Source organism: Marmota monax, unplaced genomic scaffold (assembly GCF_021218885.2).
Source record: "Marmota monax isolate L192 unplaced genomic scaffold, Marmota_monax_Labrador192_F-V1.1 WCK01_AAM20220418_F8-fsc00007, whole genome shotgun sequence".
NCBI classification, from domain to species: Eukaryota; Metazoa; Chordata; class Mammalia; order Rodentia; family Sciuridae; genus Marmota; species Marmota monax.
In genome coordinates, this window is record NW_026692781.1 from 951945 (window position 1) to 972918 (window position 20974).

The 20974-nt window shown below is 35.6% G+C and overlaps 1 protein-coding gene across 3 annotated transcripts in view; it reads left to right on the forward strand.

The window, feature by feature from the left end:
- The window catches only part of Csrnp3 (cysteine and serine rich nuclear protein 3), a 197568-nt gene that overhangs the window by 38720 nt on the left and 137874 nt on the right, over nucleotides 1–20974 (forward strand). Inside the window, exons 1-2 of one of the 3 annotated variants that reach the window (XM_058580143.1) lie at nucleotides 10074–10132; nucleotides 17198–17247. Coding sequence is in view for 1 of the 3 variants with exons in the window: in XM_046447402.2 (XP_046303358.1) it covers nucleotides 10120–10132 (13 nt within the window). In the remaining 2 variants the exon portion in view is untranslated. Of the gene's footprint in view, nucleotides 1–10043; nucleotides 10133–17197; nucleotides 17248–20974 lie in introns of those variants that run through there. The other 2 variants (XM_058580144.1, XM_046447402.2) reach the window with 2 other exon arrangements.

Consider the following 20974-nt stretch of genomic DNA (forward strand, 5'->3'; position numbering starts at 1 on the left):
CCTTTGAATTTACATTTACAAATTTTAGAGAATTGTTTGCACATTTTGAGCACTGATGATTGAATGGAAGAGTCTCATGTTGATCAATTTTTTTATGACTTTTGTCTTTACTGAAATAGAATGACTAAATGTTATCATTTTTTTTAGAAACATTTTTGTCATGTGCTACAGATTTTTATATTTCAGCACAGGTTTTGAAGAAATGGAAATTCATTTTTGTCATTTGATAAATGAATGGATTAAAATCTGCATATGTTTTTGATAACCATAGTTCAGCATTGTGTGAAGGTTCAAAATCGGAGTGGTATTCTTAAAGAATAAAAGTAAATAGAATCATTATGACTGTCACTGTTTTTTTTTTTTTTCCTTTTCTTAAAAAGATAGGGTCAAACTTTACATGGCGGATTGGCCTCTCCTGCTAGATTCTTTCCTCCTACATCCTTTGCTTCTGTCAGGAAGCTGTCCCTTAGAGTACACAAGGCTTTTGCTGGCTGCAGGAATATTAATTAAGCAATGCTGTATCTGAGATGCAGTTGTACATAAACTGAACGATTACACTGAATTTACAAGATTTGTTGTCACTTTGAAAACACCAGACCTCTACTTGTGTTCACAGACCAATATTCCCTTTTGAAATATTTATATTGTGATGTGAGGCAGACAGCAGAAGTTGTCAACTTAATGTTCTCAAATTTTGTGATTCTGGGAAAAATGTATATTTTCAAAATCCCAGTATTTGCAAGAAAGTTTAAAAGGTAGAAATAACATAAGAACATTTCAAAAAAGTTATATATCCTTAGAACTAAACACTGAATCACCTATTGAAATAATATATTATAGTTCAGGCAAGGCTATCACTGGCATATGACCTTCAGTGACCTTAGTGCTAGCTAACTTGGCTACTGATTGAAACATGACAACAAGCGCTTTGTGCCTCACTAACCTACTAAAGGTGCCCTTCAGAGATAATGTTGAAAAGCATGGGAAACAGACCTGTGACAGACTGGCGGGTCAGGCCCAGTGGCCTGCCAGTGTGGTACACACGTCACCCCAACTGGAGTAGGGGCAGAGGAGATCCTTCTCCCACGCCCGGATCAGGCCCTGCCGGTGTGGTGGCCACGTGACCCCAATTGGAGTGGGGGCGGAGCGGAACCGCCACCCGTGCCCGCAGGGTGAGCAGACCTGTGACCAACCTGCAGATCAGGCCCAGGGGTCCGCAGGTGTGGTAGGAGGGGCAGGGCAGATCCGCCGCCCGCGCCTTCAAGGTAGGCGGACCTGCGACAGACCGGCGGAGCAGGCCCAGGAGCCTGCCGGCGTGGTACACATATCACCCTAATTGGAGTAGGGGCAGAGCAGAGTCACCGCCCGTGCCAGGAACAGGCCCAGCGACCTGCAGGCGGGGTAGTCACGACACCCCAATTGGAGTAGGGGCAGAGCAGAGCCACCACCCGTGCCCGAAAGGTGGGCAGATCTGCGACCGACCAGCGGGACAGGCCCAGTGGCCTGCCGGTATGACAGACACGTCACCCCATTTGGAGTAGGGGCAGAGTAGAGCCGCCACCCGCGCCTGACTGGCGGATCAGGCCCGGTGGCCTGCCGGCGTGGTACACTCATCACCTCAATTGGAGTAGGGGCAGAACAGAGCCGCCACCAGCGCCCAGAACAGGCCCAGTGACCTGCCAGCGTGGTAGCCACGACACCCCAATTGGAATAAGGAGAGAGCAGAGCCGCCACCCGCGCCTGCAGGAAAGATACGCAAGCAGTATGAAAAGACAAGGAAAGAAAGGACCACAAGCAATGCAGGTCAACGCAACTTTAGAAGAGCTAACAGCCGCAGCAGATGGAATGTCAGATAAAGAATTCAGGATATACATGCTTCAGATGATCTGGAGTATCAAGGAAGACATTAGACAGCAAAATCAGACAATGAAAGATCACTTCGACAATGAATTACGCAAACGAATCCAGGAAGCAAAGGATCAACTATACAGGGAGATAGAGGTTATAAAAAACAAACGAACAGAAATCCTAGAAATGCAGGAAGCAATAAACCAACTTAAAAACTCAATGGAGAATGCTACCAGCAGAGTAGAACACTTAGAAGATAGAACATCAGACAATGAAGACAAAGTATTTCAACTGGAAAAGAACATAGACAGCTCAGCAAGACTGTTAAGAAACCATGAGCAGAACATCCAAGAAATATGGGATAACATTAAGAGACCAAACTTAAGAGTCATTGGGATACAGGAAGGTACAGAGCTCCAAACCAAAGGAATGAGCAGTCTATTCAATGAAATAATACGAGAAAACTCCCCAGACGTGAAGAATGAGACAGAATCCCAAATCCTAGAAGCCTACAGGACGCCGAATGTGCAAAATCATAAGAGATCCACACCTAGACACATTATAATGAAGATGCCCAACATACAGAATAAGGAGAGAATTTTAAAAGCTACAAGAGAAAGGAAGCAGATTACATTTAGGGGTAAGCCAATCAGGATAACAGCTGATCTTTCAACACAGACTCTGAAAGCTAGAAGATCCTGGAATAACATATTTCAAACACTGAAAGAAAATGGGTTCCAACCAAGAATTGTGTATCCAGCGAAATTAAGCTTCAGGATGGAAGATGAAATTAAAACCTTCCACGATAAACAAAAGTTTAAAGAATTTGCAGCTAGAAAACCATCTCTTCAAAACATCCTCGGCAAAACATTACAGGAAGAGGAAATGGAAAATAACAATGAAAACCAACAGTGGGAGGTAGGACAGTAAGGGGGGGGGGAATAATCAAAGAGGAAAACAAACCATGTTTAGTAACAGAAATAAACAAATATGGCTGGAAGAACAACCCATATCTCAATAATAACCCTAAATGTTAATGGCTTAAACTCACCAATTAAGAGACACAGGCTAGTAGAATGGATCACAAAACAAGACCCAACAATATGCTGCCTACAGGAGACACATTTGATAGGAAAAGACATACATAGGCTGAAGGTGAAAGGTTGGGAAAAATCATATCACTCATATGAACTTCGGAAACAAGCAGGAGTGTCCATACTCATATCAAATAAAATAGATTTCAAGCCAAAGGTAATCAAAAGGGATAAAGAGGGACACTACATATTGCTCAAGGGAACCATACACCAACAAGACATAACAATCATAAATATTTATGCCCCAAACAATGGTGCAGCTATGTTCGTCAAACAAACTCTTCTCAAGTTCAAGAGTCTAATAGACCACCATACCATAATCATGGGAGATTTCAACACACCTCTCTCGGCACTGGACAGATCTTCCAAACAAAAGTTGAATAAGGAAACTATAGAACTCAATCACACAATTAATAACCTAGACTTAATTGACATATATAGAATATACCACCCAACATCAAGCAGTTACACTTTTTTCTCAGCAGCACATGGATCCTTCTCAAAAATAGATCATATATTATGTCACAGGGCAACTCTTAGACAATATAAAGGAGTAGAGATAATACCATGCATCTTATCTGATCATAATGGAATGAAACTGAAAATCAACGATAAAAGAAGGAAGGAAAAAGCATACATCACTTGGAGAATGAACAATAGGTTACTGAATGATCAATGGGTTATAGAAGATATCAAGGAGGAAATTAAAAAATTCTTAGAGATAAATGAAAACACAGACACAACATATTGGAATCTATGGGACACATTGAAAGCAGTTCTAAGAGGAAAATTCATTGCTTGGAGTTCATTCCTTAAAAAAAGAAAAAACCAACAAATAAATGATCTCATACTTCATCTCAAAATCCTTGAAAAAGAAGAGCAAAACAACAGCAAAAGAAGTAGAAGGCAAGAAATAATTAAAATCAGAGCTGAAATTAATGAAATCGAAACAAAAGAAACAATTGAAAAAATTGACAAAACTAAAAGTTGGTTCTTTGAAAAAATAAACAAAATCAACAGACCCTTAGCGATGCTAGTGAAGAGAAGAAGAGAGAGAACTCAAATTACTAGCATACGGGATGAAAAAGGCAATATCACAACAGACACTTCAGAAATACAGAAGATAATCAAAAACTATTTTGAATCCTTATACTCCAATAAATTAGAAGATAGTGAAGGCATCGATAAATTTCTTAAGTCATATGATCTGCCCAGATTGAGTCAGGAGGATATAGACAACCTAAACAGACCAATATCAATTGAGGAAATAGAAGAAACCATCAAAAGACTACCAACTAAGAAAAGCCCAGGACCGGATGGGTATACAGCAGAATTTTACAAAACCTTTAAAGAAGAACTAATACCAATACTTTTCAAGCTACTTCAGGAAATAGAAAAAGAGGGAGAACTTCCAAATTCATTCTATGAGGCCAACATCACCCTGATACCTAAACCAGACAAAGACACTTCAAAGAAAAAAAACTACAGACCAATATCTCTAATGAACCTAGATGCAAAAATCCTCAATAAAATTCTGGCGAATCAGATACAAAAACATATCAAAAAAATTGTGCACCATGATCAAGTAGGATTCATCCCTGGGATGCAAGGCTGGTTCAATATACGGAAATCAATAAATGTTATTCACCACATCAATAGACTTAAAAATAAGAACCATATGATCATCTCGATAGATGCGGAAAAAGCATTCGACAAAGTACAGCATCCCTTTATGTTCAAAACTCTAGAAAAACTAGGGATAACAGGAATATACCTCAATATTGTAAAAGCAATCTATGCTAAGCCTCAGGCTAGCATCATTCTGAATGGAGAAAAACTGAAGGCATTCCCTCTAAAATCTGGAACGAGACAGGGATGCCCTGTCTCTCCACTTCTGTTCAACATAGTTCTCGAAACACTGGCCAGAGCAATTAGACAGACGAAAGAACTTAAAGGCATAAAAATAGGAAAAGAAGAACTTAAATTATCACTATTTGCAGATGATATGACTCTATACCTAGCAGGCCCAAAAGGCTCTACAAAGAAACTATTAGAGCTAATAAATGAATTCAGCAAAGTGGCAGGATATAAAATCAACACGCATAAATCAAAGGCATTCCTGTATATCAGCGACAAATCCTCTGAAATGGAAATGAGGACAACCACTCCATTCACAATATCTTCAAAAAAAATAAAATACTTGGGAATCAACCTAACAAAAGAGGTGAAAGACTTATGCAATGAAAACTACAGAACCCTAAAGAGAGAAATAGAAGAAGATCTTAGAAGATGGAAAAATATACCCTGTTCATGGATAGGCAGAACTAACATCATCAAAATGGCGATATTACCCAGAGTTCTCTATAGGTTTAATGCAATGCCAATCAAAATCCCAACGGCATTTCTTGTAGAAATAGAGAAAGCAATCATGAAATTCATATGGAAAAATAAAAGACCCAGAATAGCAAAAACAATGCTAAGCAGGAAGTGTGAATCAGGCGGTATAGCGATACCAGACTTCAAACTATACTACAGAGCAATAGTAACAAAAACAGCATGGTACTGGTACCAAAACAGGCAGGTGGACCGTGGTACAGAATAGAGGACACAGAAACCAATCCACAAAACTACAACTATCTTATATTTGATAAAGGGGCTAAAAGCATGCAATGGAGGAAGGATAGCATCTTCAACAAATGGTTCTGGGAAAACTGGAAATCCATATGCAACAAAATGAAACTGAATCCCTTTCTCTCGCCATGCACAAAAGTTAATTCAAAATGGATCAAGGAGCTTGATATCAAATCAGAGACACGCCGTCTGATAGAAGAAAAAGTTGGCTACGATCTACAGTCGGTGGGGTCGGGCTCCAAATTCCTCAATAGGACACCCATAGCAGAAAAGTTAATAACTAGAATCAACAAATGGGACTTACTCAAACTAAAAAGTTTTTTCTCAGCTAAAGAAACAACAAGAGAGGTAAATAGAGAGCCTACATCCTGGGAACAAATCTTTACTCCTCACACTTCAGACAGAGCCCTAATATCCAGAGTATACAAAGAACTCAAAAAATTAGACAATAAGAGAACAAACAACCGAATCAACAAATGGGCCAAGGACCTGAACAGACACTTCTCAGAGGAGGACATACAGTCAATCAACAAGTACATGAAAAAATGCTCACCATCTCTAGCTGTCAGAGAAATGCAAATCAAAACCACCCTAAGATACCATCTCACTCCAGTAAGATTGGCAGCCATTATGAAGTCAAACAACAACAAGTGCTGGCGAGGATGTGGGGAAAAGGGTACACTTGTACATTGCTGGTGGGATTGCAAATTGGTGCAGCCAATTTGGAAAGCAGTATGGAGATTTCTTGGAAAGCTGGGAATGGAGCCACCATTTGACCCAGCTATTCCCCTTCTTGGTCTATCCCCTAAAGACCTAAAAAGAGCATGCTACAGGGACACTGCTACATCGATGTTCATAGCAGCACAATTCACAATAGCAAGACTGTGGAACCAACCTAGATGCCCTTCAATAGACGAATGGATAAAAAAAAAATGTGGCATTTATACACAATGGAGTATTACTCTGCATTAAAAAATGACAAAATCATAGAATTTGCAGGGAATTGGATGGCATTAGAGCAGATTATGCTAAGTGAAGCTAGCCAATCCCTAAGAAACAAATGCCAAATGTCTTCTTTGATATAAGGAGAGTAACTAAGATCAGAGTAGGGACGAAGAGCAGGAGAAGAAGATTAACATTTAACAGGGATGAGAGGTGGGAGGGAAAGGGAGAGAGAAGGGAAATTGCATGGAAATGGAAGGAGACCCTCAGGGTTATACAGTGGAGGGGGTAGAGAGAGAGGAGGGGAGGGGAGGGGAGAGGTGGGGAGGGGGGAGGGTGGATGATGGGAAAGGCAGCGGAGCACAACAGACACTAGTATGGCAATATGTAAATCAATGGATGTGTAACTGATGTGATTCTGCAAACTGTGTATGGGGTGAAGGTGGGAGTTCATAAGCCACTTGAATCAAAGTGTGGAATATGATATGTCAAGAAATTTGTAATGTTTTGAACAACCAACAATAAAAAATTAAAAAAAAAAAAAAGAAAAGCATGGGAGAGTGACTTGATCCTTTCCACTCTAGGTGACTTCTGGAATTTGTAGGATGACATGCACTGATACTCATGGGCAACTAGAAAAGTGAGGGATCTGGGACAGGAGAGGTAGGCCATTCTCCTTCTCCCTCCAGGATGACAATTTTGAGGAGTTTTAGTGAATCAAGAGCTAGTTCACAGAGACTTTCTCAGCAGAGCCTCAAATATTAGAAAAGACCACATGTGAATCATTAGTGTTAGGTGCAGATTTCTAATTGATGGCCTAGGTTTATGTTCATTTTATTTTTCATAGGATGCATAATTGACACCTGACAAGGATTCTTTAGTAAGCCTAACAAAGCCTTGCAAAGACATGGGACACATTTACATGAGCATACATATTTTCAGACTTCTACAAGTTTTAGACTTCTCAAGTATTTTTCATTGTACCTTGGATGGTTACAGTCATCCTCAGTTTGGTCCCAGATGTCATTTGTCACTGCTTAGCCCACTCACAGGAGAAAAAGCCCACTCATGTTTGATAAAAGACAATGCTGCATCATCCAACTGTTCTTTATTACCTCATAAAGACAGGATTCCTGCAAAACGGCAGCTCACACTAATCTTGTGTAGATCACCACTGATGTGCCCAGAGGGCTTGCAAAGGAAGAGCAGCAACCCCTAATCATCCTGAGGTGTATTTTTAGGGATGATTTCTCTGCAGAATTGCCTGAGAGTGAGTGTTGTAGAAATCTTAGCAGCACAGCTCTAAATACTCTCTCCTGCTCATCTGTGAACATACACTGACTTCCAGAGTCTCACACAGCCAAGGTCCTCAATTCTCAGCCACTGGGAAAAAGGTGCTAAAATTGGAATGATTTCTCACATCTACTACTATGCATTTTGCACAGAGCTGGAATTGATCCCAGATCTCCAATACTTAGACCATTGCACCAAATGTGATTTGTTTTTCCAGAGACCTCCTTCTTTTGTGGTGGACTCTAGGCTTGTGGCTCTACTGTCTCAGAGTCAGTCCTGTTCATAAGGTTTACTTTTACTTACTTGACCTTCAAACAGGTTGCAGTTTGAGTCCCCTTTTTTTGCATAGATTAGGGCACCTTTACCTCTGTCTACATTACATGCTAATTGTTGGTATGTAGATTTAGATCACTAGATTTCACTTTACTTTTGCTTTTCTAAATGTAATAATACCTTAAATGCCAAAAGAATGTCTTTTAATTGTTTATAAAATACAATTATGTTTTTTTATTTAAATCTTAATAATTGATATGCAAAAATACTTAATTTCTTCATATGGACTAAGCTACACATCACAAATAGAGTTAATTTTCTTATAAAAGAAGGAGCTTGAATAAGATAGCATTTCCCTAATGTTTTATAGAAAAAAAGTTTTAGTTTTAAGATAGGTAAAAATGATAATACAGAATTCATTGTCTTTTTTTTTTTTTTTTTTTTTTTGTGGTACTGGGGATTGAACCCAGGGCCTTGTGCTTAAAAGGGAGCTGTATCTCTAGCTTCCAGAATTCATTTTTATTAATAAGAAAATTTAAGTGGAAATTATAAATGAAATTTATAGACATATTCTACTCAGTATCCAATTTACTTTATTAGTTTGCTTTAGTTACAAATAATTTTTTAAGTTTATATTCAATGGACATATTTTGAAGATGTGTTAGTACACTAGCTTTGTTTGATGTTCAGTCTTAGGATATTTGTCTTTACCAAAGAAAACTCAGAAATTTATGTTCTGAAATGTTCCTTAAAATGATTGCAAGGCTGATTCAAGTGATTTCTTCAGTGGTCTCCAGTATGCCATCATTTAAGTTTGAAATGCTCTCAGTGGAATTTTAAGATATTTAAAATTATACTTTAAGTTAAATTTTGAATCAGTCTTTCTGACCTTAAGTTCTGCTGAATCTGGGGTTCCTCAGAATCAAACTAGACTTAATAACCTTTCCTAACTCTGTAATTATAAGGACTACTTGATATTTCTATGCTATTTTTGCAAATATCATTGATATTCAAGTTTGTCCCAAATCTTTATCTCAGAATATCCATCCATGTAGATATTCATAAAGTTGAGAAAAAAAGAGGGCCCTGGAGACATAATTTTCCTGAGATAATTTTTCTCTTAAAAGATTTTTGACACTTTTTTTGTTTGTTCATGTGAGCAGTGTAAGTTGCTTGCTTAGGATAGTTCTTCATTCATTAGCACAAGAGATATTTCTACTGTAGCTAGTGTCATTGTGATTATTGATGGTTCAGATCTGCCTACTACTAAAAAACAATAAATTACACTTCACAAGTTTCTCTACGTCATTTTGAAGGTACTCCCTCATTTTCTACATTTTTATATGGACATAATATTTATCTTAACATTTGAGAGTGGAAGATTAATTAATGATCTAGAAAGGGTAATTACAGATATTTTAGTTTTGTAAATAAAATATATGTCATTACTGCGAGGATGTTGTTATCTCTTCAGATTGTTGCACTAACCATTTTAAATTTCGGCATTGTAACTTTTAAAAAAGATTTTGTTAATATATATCTACTGAAAAGTATGTTTTATTCTGTTTAAAAGCCTAAGTTATTTTAAAAGCTGTAAACTTTTACATTGATTTAGAATTCAATAGTTTTTCTTAAATAAACAAAAAATAGCATACTTATCATGATTTTCATCAGTAATCAAAACCTATAACATTTTGTTTTTCTTAATTTTTCTGTTTTAAATCTTCTAGAGTCTAGAAATTGTTTAAATCTAAACTATGTAAGTTATTAGAAATTTACTAACTTCTTCTAAAAAGGATATTTGCTCTACACTAAATTATGTAAAATATGAATTACCATTTCTATAGTAAATTAAACTTTACTTATATTCTAAGATGAGTATGTAATATTTCTATTTTCACCTTGTAGTCAGCTTTGATAATATAACCTTTTGTAACACTGAGGCATATTTTCCTTTTTAAGGAAAAAATAAGGAGATATCAACAGACTGAAAGAATGTTTCCAGAGGCATAGAGTCTTCCGGGAAACACTGGAGTTCATGAGATCTGAAGGTTAGCAATTTATGCATTATTATTGTCATGCTTTTTAGAGTTTGGATATATAAATGTGTAATTGTTTCACGAATTGTGGATGCTAATGTGTACTTGGATTTAAGGGAAAATTTTCTTACCCAAAATAGGTGTTTTTAACAAAATTTTCTTGATCTTTGCAAATACATTCATACAAGAAATGGACTCTTTAGTTACATTAGTTATGGCTGAAAAAAATATTGTCTTAATAGAAAATTACTGGTTATTAGAATTTGCTTCACTTTTAAAGGATATCACTATAAGCATAAAATAGATATTAGGCATTACTATAGATTTTTCTTATAATTTTTTTCTGTTAAAGAATGTACACTTAATTAGTGAATTTGTCAGTCCTTTTATATCTTTCGCTATAATGTGCACTCATGTGTACATATAATTCAAGATAGCTGATCAGCAAGCCTTTCAACAGTCTTTGAATCCCAGTATTCTTTAGTTTGGAAAATGTGTCTTCTATAAAATGACAGTTAATTTGAATAAGTAGAAGGATCTTGGGTATCTGGTTTAAGTTGTTTAAAGTTATAAGACTAGAAGAGAAAAAATAAGCAGACCCATTATTAAATAGCTTATAATAACAACTAGTATAAAATATTTATTTAGAATTTATAATTACAATATAGGTTAAAATGGTTCATTCTTATGTATAGCTTTAAGAAATGGATGGTTTCTGGTTATTTATGTCATGATAACCAAAGGTATGTATTCATAAATTTAAATAAAAAAGTATTGGTAATCTTTTATTTTTATTTTTCAGGCTTAACTTCAGTCTCTGTTTTTTTTTTTTTTTTCCCCTCATTCACCCAGGAGTTTTTTCATTTATTTAGTATGTACAATATGTAAGGCCGTGGAGTAAAGGTTTGGGTTGTTTCAAAATGAATACGATATGGTTCCTGTTGTCAAAAAGTGCCCAGTGACTATGCTACCCAGAAATTAATTTGGTTATTAACACAAGCAATGCATAATTAAAAAGAAAAATTAGATTTTGAAAAGTCTTGTAATGCATTCTAAAATCAAATGGAAATTTTGGGGGCATTATTTTGATGTTCACATATGTATTTTTTAAGCCTAGAAATCAGTTTATCCCAATGAGAAGTTTGCTCCATTAAAACCCACTGGAGACTTTTTATTAAAGTGGTTCCTCAAGTGCAGCACAAATGAGGGATAAAAGATTCTAAGAAAGAAACGTGTCTCTTTTGCCACAATTACAAATTTAACATTGTGGAAAACAGTTGTGCAAACAACTATGAAAATAACAAAGATAGAGCTGCTTGCTTGTTCTTCTTCTTTTTTTTTTAATCCCAGTATATTCAATTTTTTTATTAAGCTCAGCAGAGAATTAAATAATTTCCCCAATGACCCAGAAAGACTTGTAGGTTTGAAAGGGACTGAATGCTATAACCTCCTAAGGGATCATATGCAAATAGGAGCTGTAATAGTAAAGGATAGTAAAGAGATTGGAAATGAAGTGAGAGCTGAGATTCTGCTTGAAATGAAATTGGTCACCATTGTGTTTCTCAAGAGAGTATTTTTTTTTTAAGGTGATACCTTATGATGTTAAAGTAAGTCAAGTAATTAAAAGCAGTAAAATTCTTTTAATGAAAAGTCAGTGAGGACATTCCATACCTAATTGTGCCATTAGACAAGTAGTTTAATTCACTTATATAACATCCATAGGCATTTAGTAAATATGTATCAAGTGCCTACTATGTGTATGGGCAGCAGTGGGCAAGAGGGAAAGCAATGAGTAAAGTTCACCAAGTGTCTTGGTAGAAATTACATGCTACTGGCAGGTTGTAAGTAATTAAAAAAGGAACCCCAAAAAACAACAGATATTATGTTTGATGGTTCTAAGTGTCATGAGAAAAAGATGAAAAGAAAGGAAATACTGAGTGTAAAAACAGGTGGGACTTTAAGAGAAGCCTAATGACTTAGTAGTACGTAATTTATACATAAGAGATAGATATCACTTGTCCATACAATGCCAACTAAAAATAAACATGAGGAAATACAACACCTGATGGCAAATTTCCTAAATCATCATTAGTTAAGGTATATATTGTTAAGGCATGTAAAATAAGTAGTATGTGTCTTCCTCAAGTTCACCAAAAAAATATTATTTTTAAAAATGACAGTGTATTTACTACATGTATTCAAAGCATCATATTATTTGAAATAAAGAAGTATACAGTGGAACACAGATTGCCCGTTTACTTATGAAAGGGGTAAAGACTATACCTGTTTACTTTGTATAAAGGGCAGTCAACCAATTCTTTTTCTTTTTCTTTTTTGGCCATGCAGAGGATGGAAACCAGGGCTCATACGTGGTAAGCAAGAACCGTACAGTTGAGCAACCATTCCAGCCTGATCCTTTTTTTTTGGGGGGGGGGGTACTGGGGATTGAACATAGGGGCACTCAACCAATATATCCCCAGCCCGATACTATATTTTATTATTTAGAGATAGAGTCTAACTGAGTTGCTTAGCACCTCACCGTTACTGAGGCTGGCTTTGAACTCATGATCCTCCTGGCTCAACCTCCCAAGCTGCTGGGATTACAGGCTCGTTCCACTGTGCTCAGCTCTGATCCATTTTTTAAAAAAATTAAATAAAATATTAAAATCTTAAAGTGGTTAAGTGTCTCTATGCCAATAAATACAGATAGTTCTAGAAGGCAGAATATAATTTTTTGTACTTTAATCATCAGTATTTTTATCATTTTTAGGTAAGCACTGAGAATCAGTATTGAAAATAGAAGGAAATCATTTAAATACCACCTCATTCACATAATATCATAATTTAAAAAAGGGATATTGGTCTCCTTATGTGAGTTTCCTTTATTAGAATACATCTAGAGAGAGTTGAAAATTAAAATAAATCAGTGTATTTGAGATCATCAACAAATGAGTCATCAGAACCCTTTTTATGGCAATTTAGTTGGAACTTCCTGTGCAGTGTTTGGTACTGAGCATAGGAATGTAGAGGTTGTTTAAGGCCCCAATATACCTGCCCACTTCTGTGATTCGTCTAAACTGTAGATGAACCTATCATGAAAATTGACATTCTCTTAAAAGTCATTCAAACTTAACTTTTCTGGATAGTGCTGAAAGGTTTAGTGAATTTTGTGTGAAGAAAAAGTAAGTCAGTTTATTTCATTAAAGATAAATTGAGCCAGTTTCAGTGGTGCATGCCTATAATTCCAACCACCATATTCCCAGCGACTCAGGAGGCTGAGACAGGAGGATCCAGAGTTCAAAGCCAGCCTCAGCAAAAGCAAGGCACTAAGCAACTCAATGAGACCCTGTCTCTAAATCAAATACAAAATAGGGCAGGGGATGTGGCTCAGTGGTCGAGTGCCCCTGAGTTCAATCCCAGTACTCCTCCTCTCCAAAAAAAGATAAATTGGCCATCCAAATATCAAAACAATATTTGGATTTAGAAGTCTCATAACCTATTAACTATTGCAATTCCTTCTGTCTTCCAAAAGCCTAGTATATCACCTAGAGGAAAGATGGGTGCAGTATTTGTGTTTAAAAAAAATGTGTTAAAAAAGTGTTAAAATAAAGGTCATTAAGTGTATTGGCAGCATCTTAAGACAAAGCAGAAAGCATTGGTTGCATGTTGTATTGTATAAAGAATTAATGGCCAGTTTTGTGAGATTGATCACAAAGGGGAGACTGATGATGTCTGTCCAAGAAAACCAAAAGAAAAGGAAAAACAGAGGCTGGTAGAAGTTACCAGGAAGAGACTTCTCCTGTAATGTTATTGTGTTCATAGTTTCCTTCCAAACCAGTATTAATCTTGGCTGCATTCATCTGGACACTTCAATGTAAAAAAACCTGAAACTTTTATTTAAGGACAACTGAAATGTGACTGTTCAAAAGCAGATGCTTTCCCCTTAAATTCCTTTGATTTCATCCTCCCAAAATTTGCTTTACAGATTTGCTGACCCTGGAATCATTTTCAGATTTGTTTCACTAATCCAGTCCCCCCATGGATGTTTTGAAATAACAATTCTTCTTCTTGCAAACTTCCCCCCACCACATACTTCTTCGAATCTGGTATCAACTGGCTTTTCCCCACTTTGAGTGATTCTTCCTTAAGTAGTGCCCCACCTGCTAGTAGTGCCCCACCCTCCAGTTTTAACAACCACAGATATTCTATTCTTCAAACATGGAAGAATGTTCTTCAAACATTGCCCACCTCCCCTGGAATCAAAATTACCCTAAGTTAAAAAGTGCTGACCAAACCCTACTGTCTACAACCTCAGGGAACTTCCCCTCTGAATCAGACACAAAACCTCCCCGTCCCCTCTAGCACCTTATTCTCAATTATTCTCAGCAGAGACACTTTAAACACTAGCTTGACCTGTTTAAATGAAAAATACCCCTATGTGACCATCTCTAAACTTCTGATTTCTTTCTATTTGTATGTGCCTGGATTCTTATCTGAAGTGTATCTTATGAAATAAGAAGACTGAATATAAATAGATGGGGAAATGAGGGTAAAGAAGAAATAAGGCAAATTTTAAGATTAACAGTGAAGTTTCAGATCTAACTGCTTTTTCTTAGAGTTCAATGAAACATCTAGGGCCTTTGATCTTTCCATATTCTAAGTCTCCCTTGGGATTTTGCATAGATACCAGCTGTCTGCTCTTTACTACTACTGTACAGTTTGTTCTTTCTTACTTAGTATGTAGTATATGTGACCTTGAATCCAACTAGGGTGAAACTTCTCTTCCTAATACCCAAGCTCTTGGGACAGGAGCAAATTATACCACTTCTCAGATTTATGTTTTTGTTTTTTAAATCTGATTTAGCCCCTCAATAGCATTCACCAATCCTTTCATTCTGATTGTGGTCAGCCACTATTTCAAAAGCTGATCGCCCACTCAAGCCATGCAATCTCTTCCCTTTGCTCTAGGTGCACCTGCTATTTTAACAAGAAAATTGAGGCCATTGTGTGGAAACTATTTGTGAATCCTTGCAATTCCCTCCAGCATCAAATAGCTACATCTATAAACATTCTTCCTTTTTTCCCTCCAATCTCCAAGAAAGATCAGGGTCCTTCCTACTATTCAGGCAAAGCCTGTGTTTGATTTGATTCCCTCTTACTGAAGCTGAGACCTTTTGCCATTAATCATCTCCTTTTGTCCTTTGTCTTCACCTTCTTCTTCTTTGCTGATTCTTTCTCTTCAGGCTATGTAAGTTCTTCCCCAAAAAAGTAAATCAACAAACAAAACCGAACTGATCTCTCCTTTACTTTGTCTCTCTACCACTACCATCCAATTTCTCTCCTCCCCAGCTTCATTCAAACTCATTATCTCCAGTTTCTAAGAATCACTCACTCCTCAGCACAGTGTGATCTGATTCTTAACCCCATTAAAAGAGCACACTCTCTCTAAAGGCACAGATGACCTGCAACCCTTATCTTGACTGGCTCTCCCAGGGGTATTTGATACTGTTAACTACATTTTCTTTCTTTCTTTCTTTCTTCCTTCCTTTCTTTCTTTCTTTCTACTTCCTGGGTTTTTGCTACAAACCTCCTTCTTGCTTTCTCTCACATCTTGCAGACCTTTGTGTACAGACCACTTTACAGATTCTTCTTTCTCATTTTTTCCTTCCAGAAAGTCAGGAATCACAAACTTAAAGCTAATACATGGATATAGGTAATATAAATGAGTTAAATTCGCTAATGGAGAATAATAATCACTGCACAGGGCAAACAACATACTCACAAAAGTTCTTGACATTTAACTCCTACTCAAACGATGGTGCTCCCTGATGTCCAGCCTCAGCTTATTGCTTTCCTAGTTCCCTGCCTTCCTCATCAAGCAAAGCTAGACTTAGGACTTTATGAATGACATAGATGACTCCAACCCTTTTCTTTGGTTAAATTACAGAATTAAATGTAATAGTTACACATCTATAGGTATCAATGCCTAAAAAGGACACGTGAACACAAAAATCATCAGAGCTATGAAACAGAATAAAGAGTTCCGTATTATATAATCATGAGTCATTGAGCTAGGCCTCCACGTTTATTAAAATACCCAAGTATACATAATAAGTTTGCGTCTGATAAAGAAGACATTTAGCATAAAGGAAAGGACTGAGGCTTAGTGAGTAAGTGGCCCTAGAACAATTCTTTCATTACTTGGGGATACTGTGATCCATATTGCCTAGGATAATTTTAAAGTAAATTTTAATTAAAGATTTAAAATATTATTTAAAATTCTCCTTAAAGCTTACAGGCATGCAGGTGATTTTTGCCTGGGAAAGCATTTAAACAATGTAAGAAAGCAAAGAAGGATGAAATGTCATTTATTCACTTTTAAAACTTAAAAACAATTAAAGTACTCCTCTTGATAAATGGTTCTGTGAGATTTGACAGTTGTTTGGAGTCATGTACTTTCACTACCATCAAAAGACAGGATAGGGCTGGGGATGTGGCTCAGTGGTAGAGCGCTTGCCTAGCATGTGAGAGGCACCGAGTTTGATCCCCAGCACCACATAAAAATAAAATAAAGGTATGTGTCCATCTAAAACAGGGGGGAAAAAAAAGACACGATAGTTATATCACCGTCTATATTCTTGGGAGCAATCCCTTGTCAGCTTCTTCCCACCTAGATCCCAGGCTACTAATCTATTTTAGGGGACGGGGACTATTGGTTTGCCTTTCCTGGAATGTCATATCAATGGAAACAAAGAATTTAATCTTGTCTCTGGCCTCTTTTATTAATATAAAGCATTTGAGATTCATTCATGCTGTTGTATGTATCAATAGTTTGTTACTTATTGTTGCTAACTAGTACAGTTTGTTTATCCATTCAATCACTGAAGTACTTTTGAGTTATTATTTAGTTTTTGGAATTTTGAATAAAGCTGCTGAAAACATCTATGTAGAAATTGTTGGGAAAACCTAAGTTTTCATTTATCATGAGCAAATACTCTAGAAGAATTGTAACATGGCAAGTAAGCCACTGCAGAACTGTTTTCCACAATGGCTCATACCATCCTACTTTTCCACCAGCAGTGAAGGAGCATTCCCATTGCTCTGCGTTTTCACCACCAGTTGCTATGGTAAGCTATAATTTATTTTATTTTAGACATTTTAATTAACAGTATGGCTTTATCTTACATGTCCTCAATGAATGGTGATATTGAACATTTTTACTTATGGATATTCACTATCTGCATATCTCTTTTGTGAAGTGTTTAAATATTTTGTTCAAATTTTATTAGGCTGTTAAGTTTTGAGATTATTATTATTTTTTTAAAAAATATATATTTTTAGTTGTGGATGGACACAATACCTTTATTTATTTATTTTTATGTGGTGCTGAGGATTGAACTCAGTGCTTCACACGTGCTAGGTGAAGCGCTCTACCACTGAGCCACAATCCTAGCCCCGAGTTTTGAGATTATTTTTAAACAAACATTCCAGAAAAAAGCCTTTTGAAAAATACACAATTTGCAAACATTTTCTCTTTTTCCATGGTTCTTGTTTTTCATTTTCTTGACCTTGTTTTTTATAGAGTGCTTTTAGCTTTGATTTAGTTACATTTACTAATTTTTTTTCCCTTTAGATTATGGTTTTGATGTTATATCTCTAAGTTCTTTGCCTAACCCAAGGTCATATTTTCAATTATATTTTCTTCTTATTTTATGTTTTATATTTATGCATATGATGCATTTTGAGTTATTTCTTGTATAAGGTAAAAGTTTGAGGTTCATTACTTTGCCTACAAATATCTAAATGTTCTATCATCATCTGTTAAAATAATTATCATTTCTGCACCAAAATGCCTTGAGATCCTTCTCCAAAATTTTAATTTATTATCTATGTGTGGATATATCTCTGGCTTCTCCATTTTATTCCTTTTCTCATTATTGCACTATTTGATTAGTATAGTTCTATAGTAAATCTTGAAATCAGATAGCATTATTTTTTTTTATAGAATTGCTTTAATAGTCTAATTCCTTTGCTTTGCCCTGAAATTTTAGAGTCAGATTGTTGAAATCTATTTAAAAAATTCTGCTGGGATTTTGATTATAAAATTCAATTATATGTATTGGAGAATATTCTGAATTTAATTTGAAAAAGATAAGACATTTGAAAAAAAATTCACTGCATATAAAAATATTTGTGGTATAAATGGCCAATATTAAAACAGTTATTAGATTAGATATCATTTTTAAAAATATGAGTGTCATCAGGATAATTGGCAAGACCTTGTATGAACATTTCATAAAACATGCCCTAATGATCTTAAAACTTAAAAAATAAAAGTTTCAACATAACTGGTAATCAGGCATTCAGTGTATAATGGTAACATAAGCATATAAAATGTTCTTACTTCCTATAGCTCCTGATCATGCTACTATATCAGCACATGCTTATGGTATGCAGGTAAGGGAAGCACAAAAAAAAAAAATGAGAAGGATCCACCTCTGTGTGTAGGTAGGGAGTTCCAAAGAAGAGGGACTAGAAAGATACTCAGTGGGTACTATACACCATCCATCCATGGACATGAACCATCCTCAGTAGCATGCACAACTATGCCAAATGAGTGGAGAAGGAATCTGTAGGAAGTTTTAGAAAACTTATTTTAAAAGCTCAGTTATATCTGTCAATACTTTCAATTACTAATATCATAAAAGATCAGAAGTTTAAACTAGAAAGAATTCCACTCATATAACTTTAATTATTATGTAGTAAATGATTCCTATTTTTAATAAAGATATAGTTTTCTATAACAACAGAAAAAAGAAATGCAATAAAAAAAGTAAAAAAAAAATCACCTTTACATTTTGTATAGGATAAATGAATATACAAATGCATAAAAATATAAGCTACGTGTTTCAGTGTTGTTTTTATGGCAGAATTGAAAGTTTATGGGTAAATATAATAATGAGATGATTGGAAAGAATATAGTTTTTTAAAATCTCCATGAACATGATGAATTTAATATCTTCTCTTAAGCTTGGTGTGGTGGCGTTGATGTATAATCCCAGTGACTCAGGAGGCTGAGACTGGAAGATCACAAGTCTGAGGCCAGTGTGGACTACTTAGCAAGACTCTGCCTCAAAATAGAATAAAAAGGGGTTAGGGATGTAGTTCCATGGTACAGTGCTTACATAGCATGAGTGAGACCCTGGGTTTAATCTCCAGTACCTAAAAAAGAAGAATCCTCTCTTGAATTTTTTTTTATTTGTACAATACAATAGACCTTTCCTAGCTTATATCTTTATTTTAATCAGAGCTGATGATAATTTAGTTGTTCATTGAATTTTCTAACATCAGGATAAAAATAAGGATTCAAAAATTTTTGTTTCTTTTGGACAATTATGTCCTACTCTAAGGCATATATTTCCTGAAACAATGTTATATTTACCTCAGTCATGTCTAATCTTTAAGAATCAAAAGAAATGAATATACAGTATGAGAGACTTCCTACTAAAATATATCTAAAATTAATAAAAAATTAAAACTGGCAAATGGAACCATATTTCAGGACACCTGAAATAATCTCTTTTTTTACTCCTAAATAAGTTCTTTTTTTCTCCTAAATTATTTTTCAAAAGAGGGCAATATATGTTGAATGTATTTTTTTTTTTTCGAGAGAGAGAGAGAGAGAATTTTTTAATATTTATTTTTCAGTTCTCGGCAGACACAACATCTTTGTTTGTATGTGGTGCTGAGGATCGAGCCCGGGCCGCACGCATGCCAGGCGAGCGCGCTATGGCTTGAGCCACATCCCCAGCCACTGTTGAATGTATTTTAAGAAACTATCTTCAGCACAGTTTTGATTTTCAATTGTCAATGTTATATAACTTTTTCTTTTCCATCCAGAAGAGATGTTGTATTTGACTTTTCTGTTAAATATAAATCAAAAGAGTTGAGAAAAAGGCTATTTTATGCTTTGTTTTATTTTTTTAGATCTCTAAAAATATGGTATTCATAGTTGTAAATGCAAAAGCATTATTTTAAAAAAAACATACTGACTCATTTAACTCTCTTTTCTAATTGTCACCACTGTCTCATACAAAGGACGTCAGGAATCTGTTGTGAAATCCTTTCTCCCATTCACATTGTACCCATGGGAATTTCTTACTTAGCCATCTCTCTTTGACAATCTCACAAGGCTAAAGGGCAAAACGAACTGCTAAGAGAGGCCAAGCTGCTTCGTGCTCATATCTGTGCTCTGTGTTGAAACTTCCAGAGGTTTATTGATGCAGTGGGACTAGAAAAATGAGAGCAGAAGCAATTTTCTCCATGGCCTTCACCCTTCCTCACAGACTACAAGATAACCACTGTTATCAAAAGGACACAAGAATTTTCCTTTTCTGTTTTTTTTTTTTTTTTTTTTTTTTTGTCAAGCAAAAATAATGGATTTCTTTTTGCTCCTCAAGGATGTTTTACTAGGTTAAACATAAATCTCAGCAGGATATTTCTTAGGTTAGGACAAGTAGCATATTTCCATTTCTTTTCCTCTATCACTGATATATGAATAATAAAACTATTAATAAATCCTATGGTTAAATTTAAAGTCTTATACCAAGTTGATAAGTGTTGGACATAAGTCAATGCATAATGTGTGCATGTAAGAAAATGTCACAGGGATTCCCATTAACAAGCACAATTAATATGTGCTTGAAAGAAAAAATTAAAGAGTTAAAAAATTGTTTTATAAATGAGTAAAATATAGAACAATATATTTCACAGTTTTCAGCGTTATCTGTTTAAAGAAGGTTTGTGTTCATAATATCAGTATAACATAAATGGAAGTCAGTGCAGGAGAGAAGG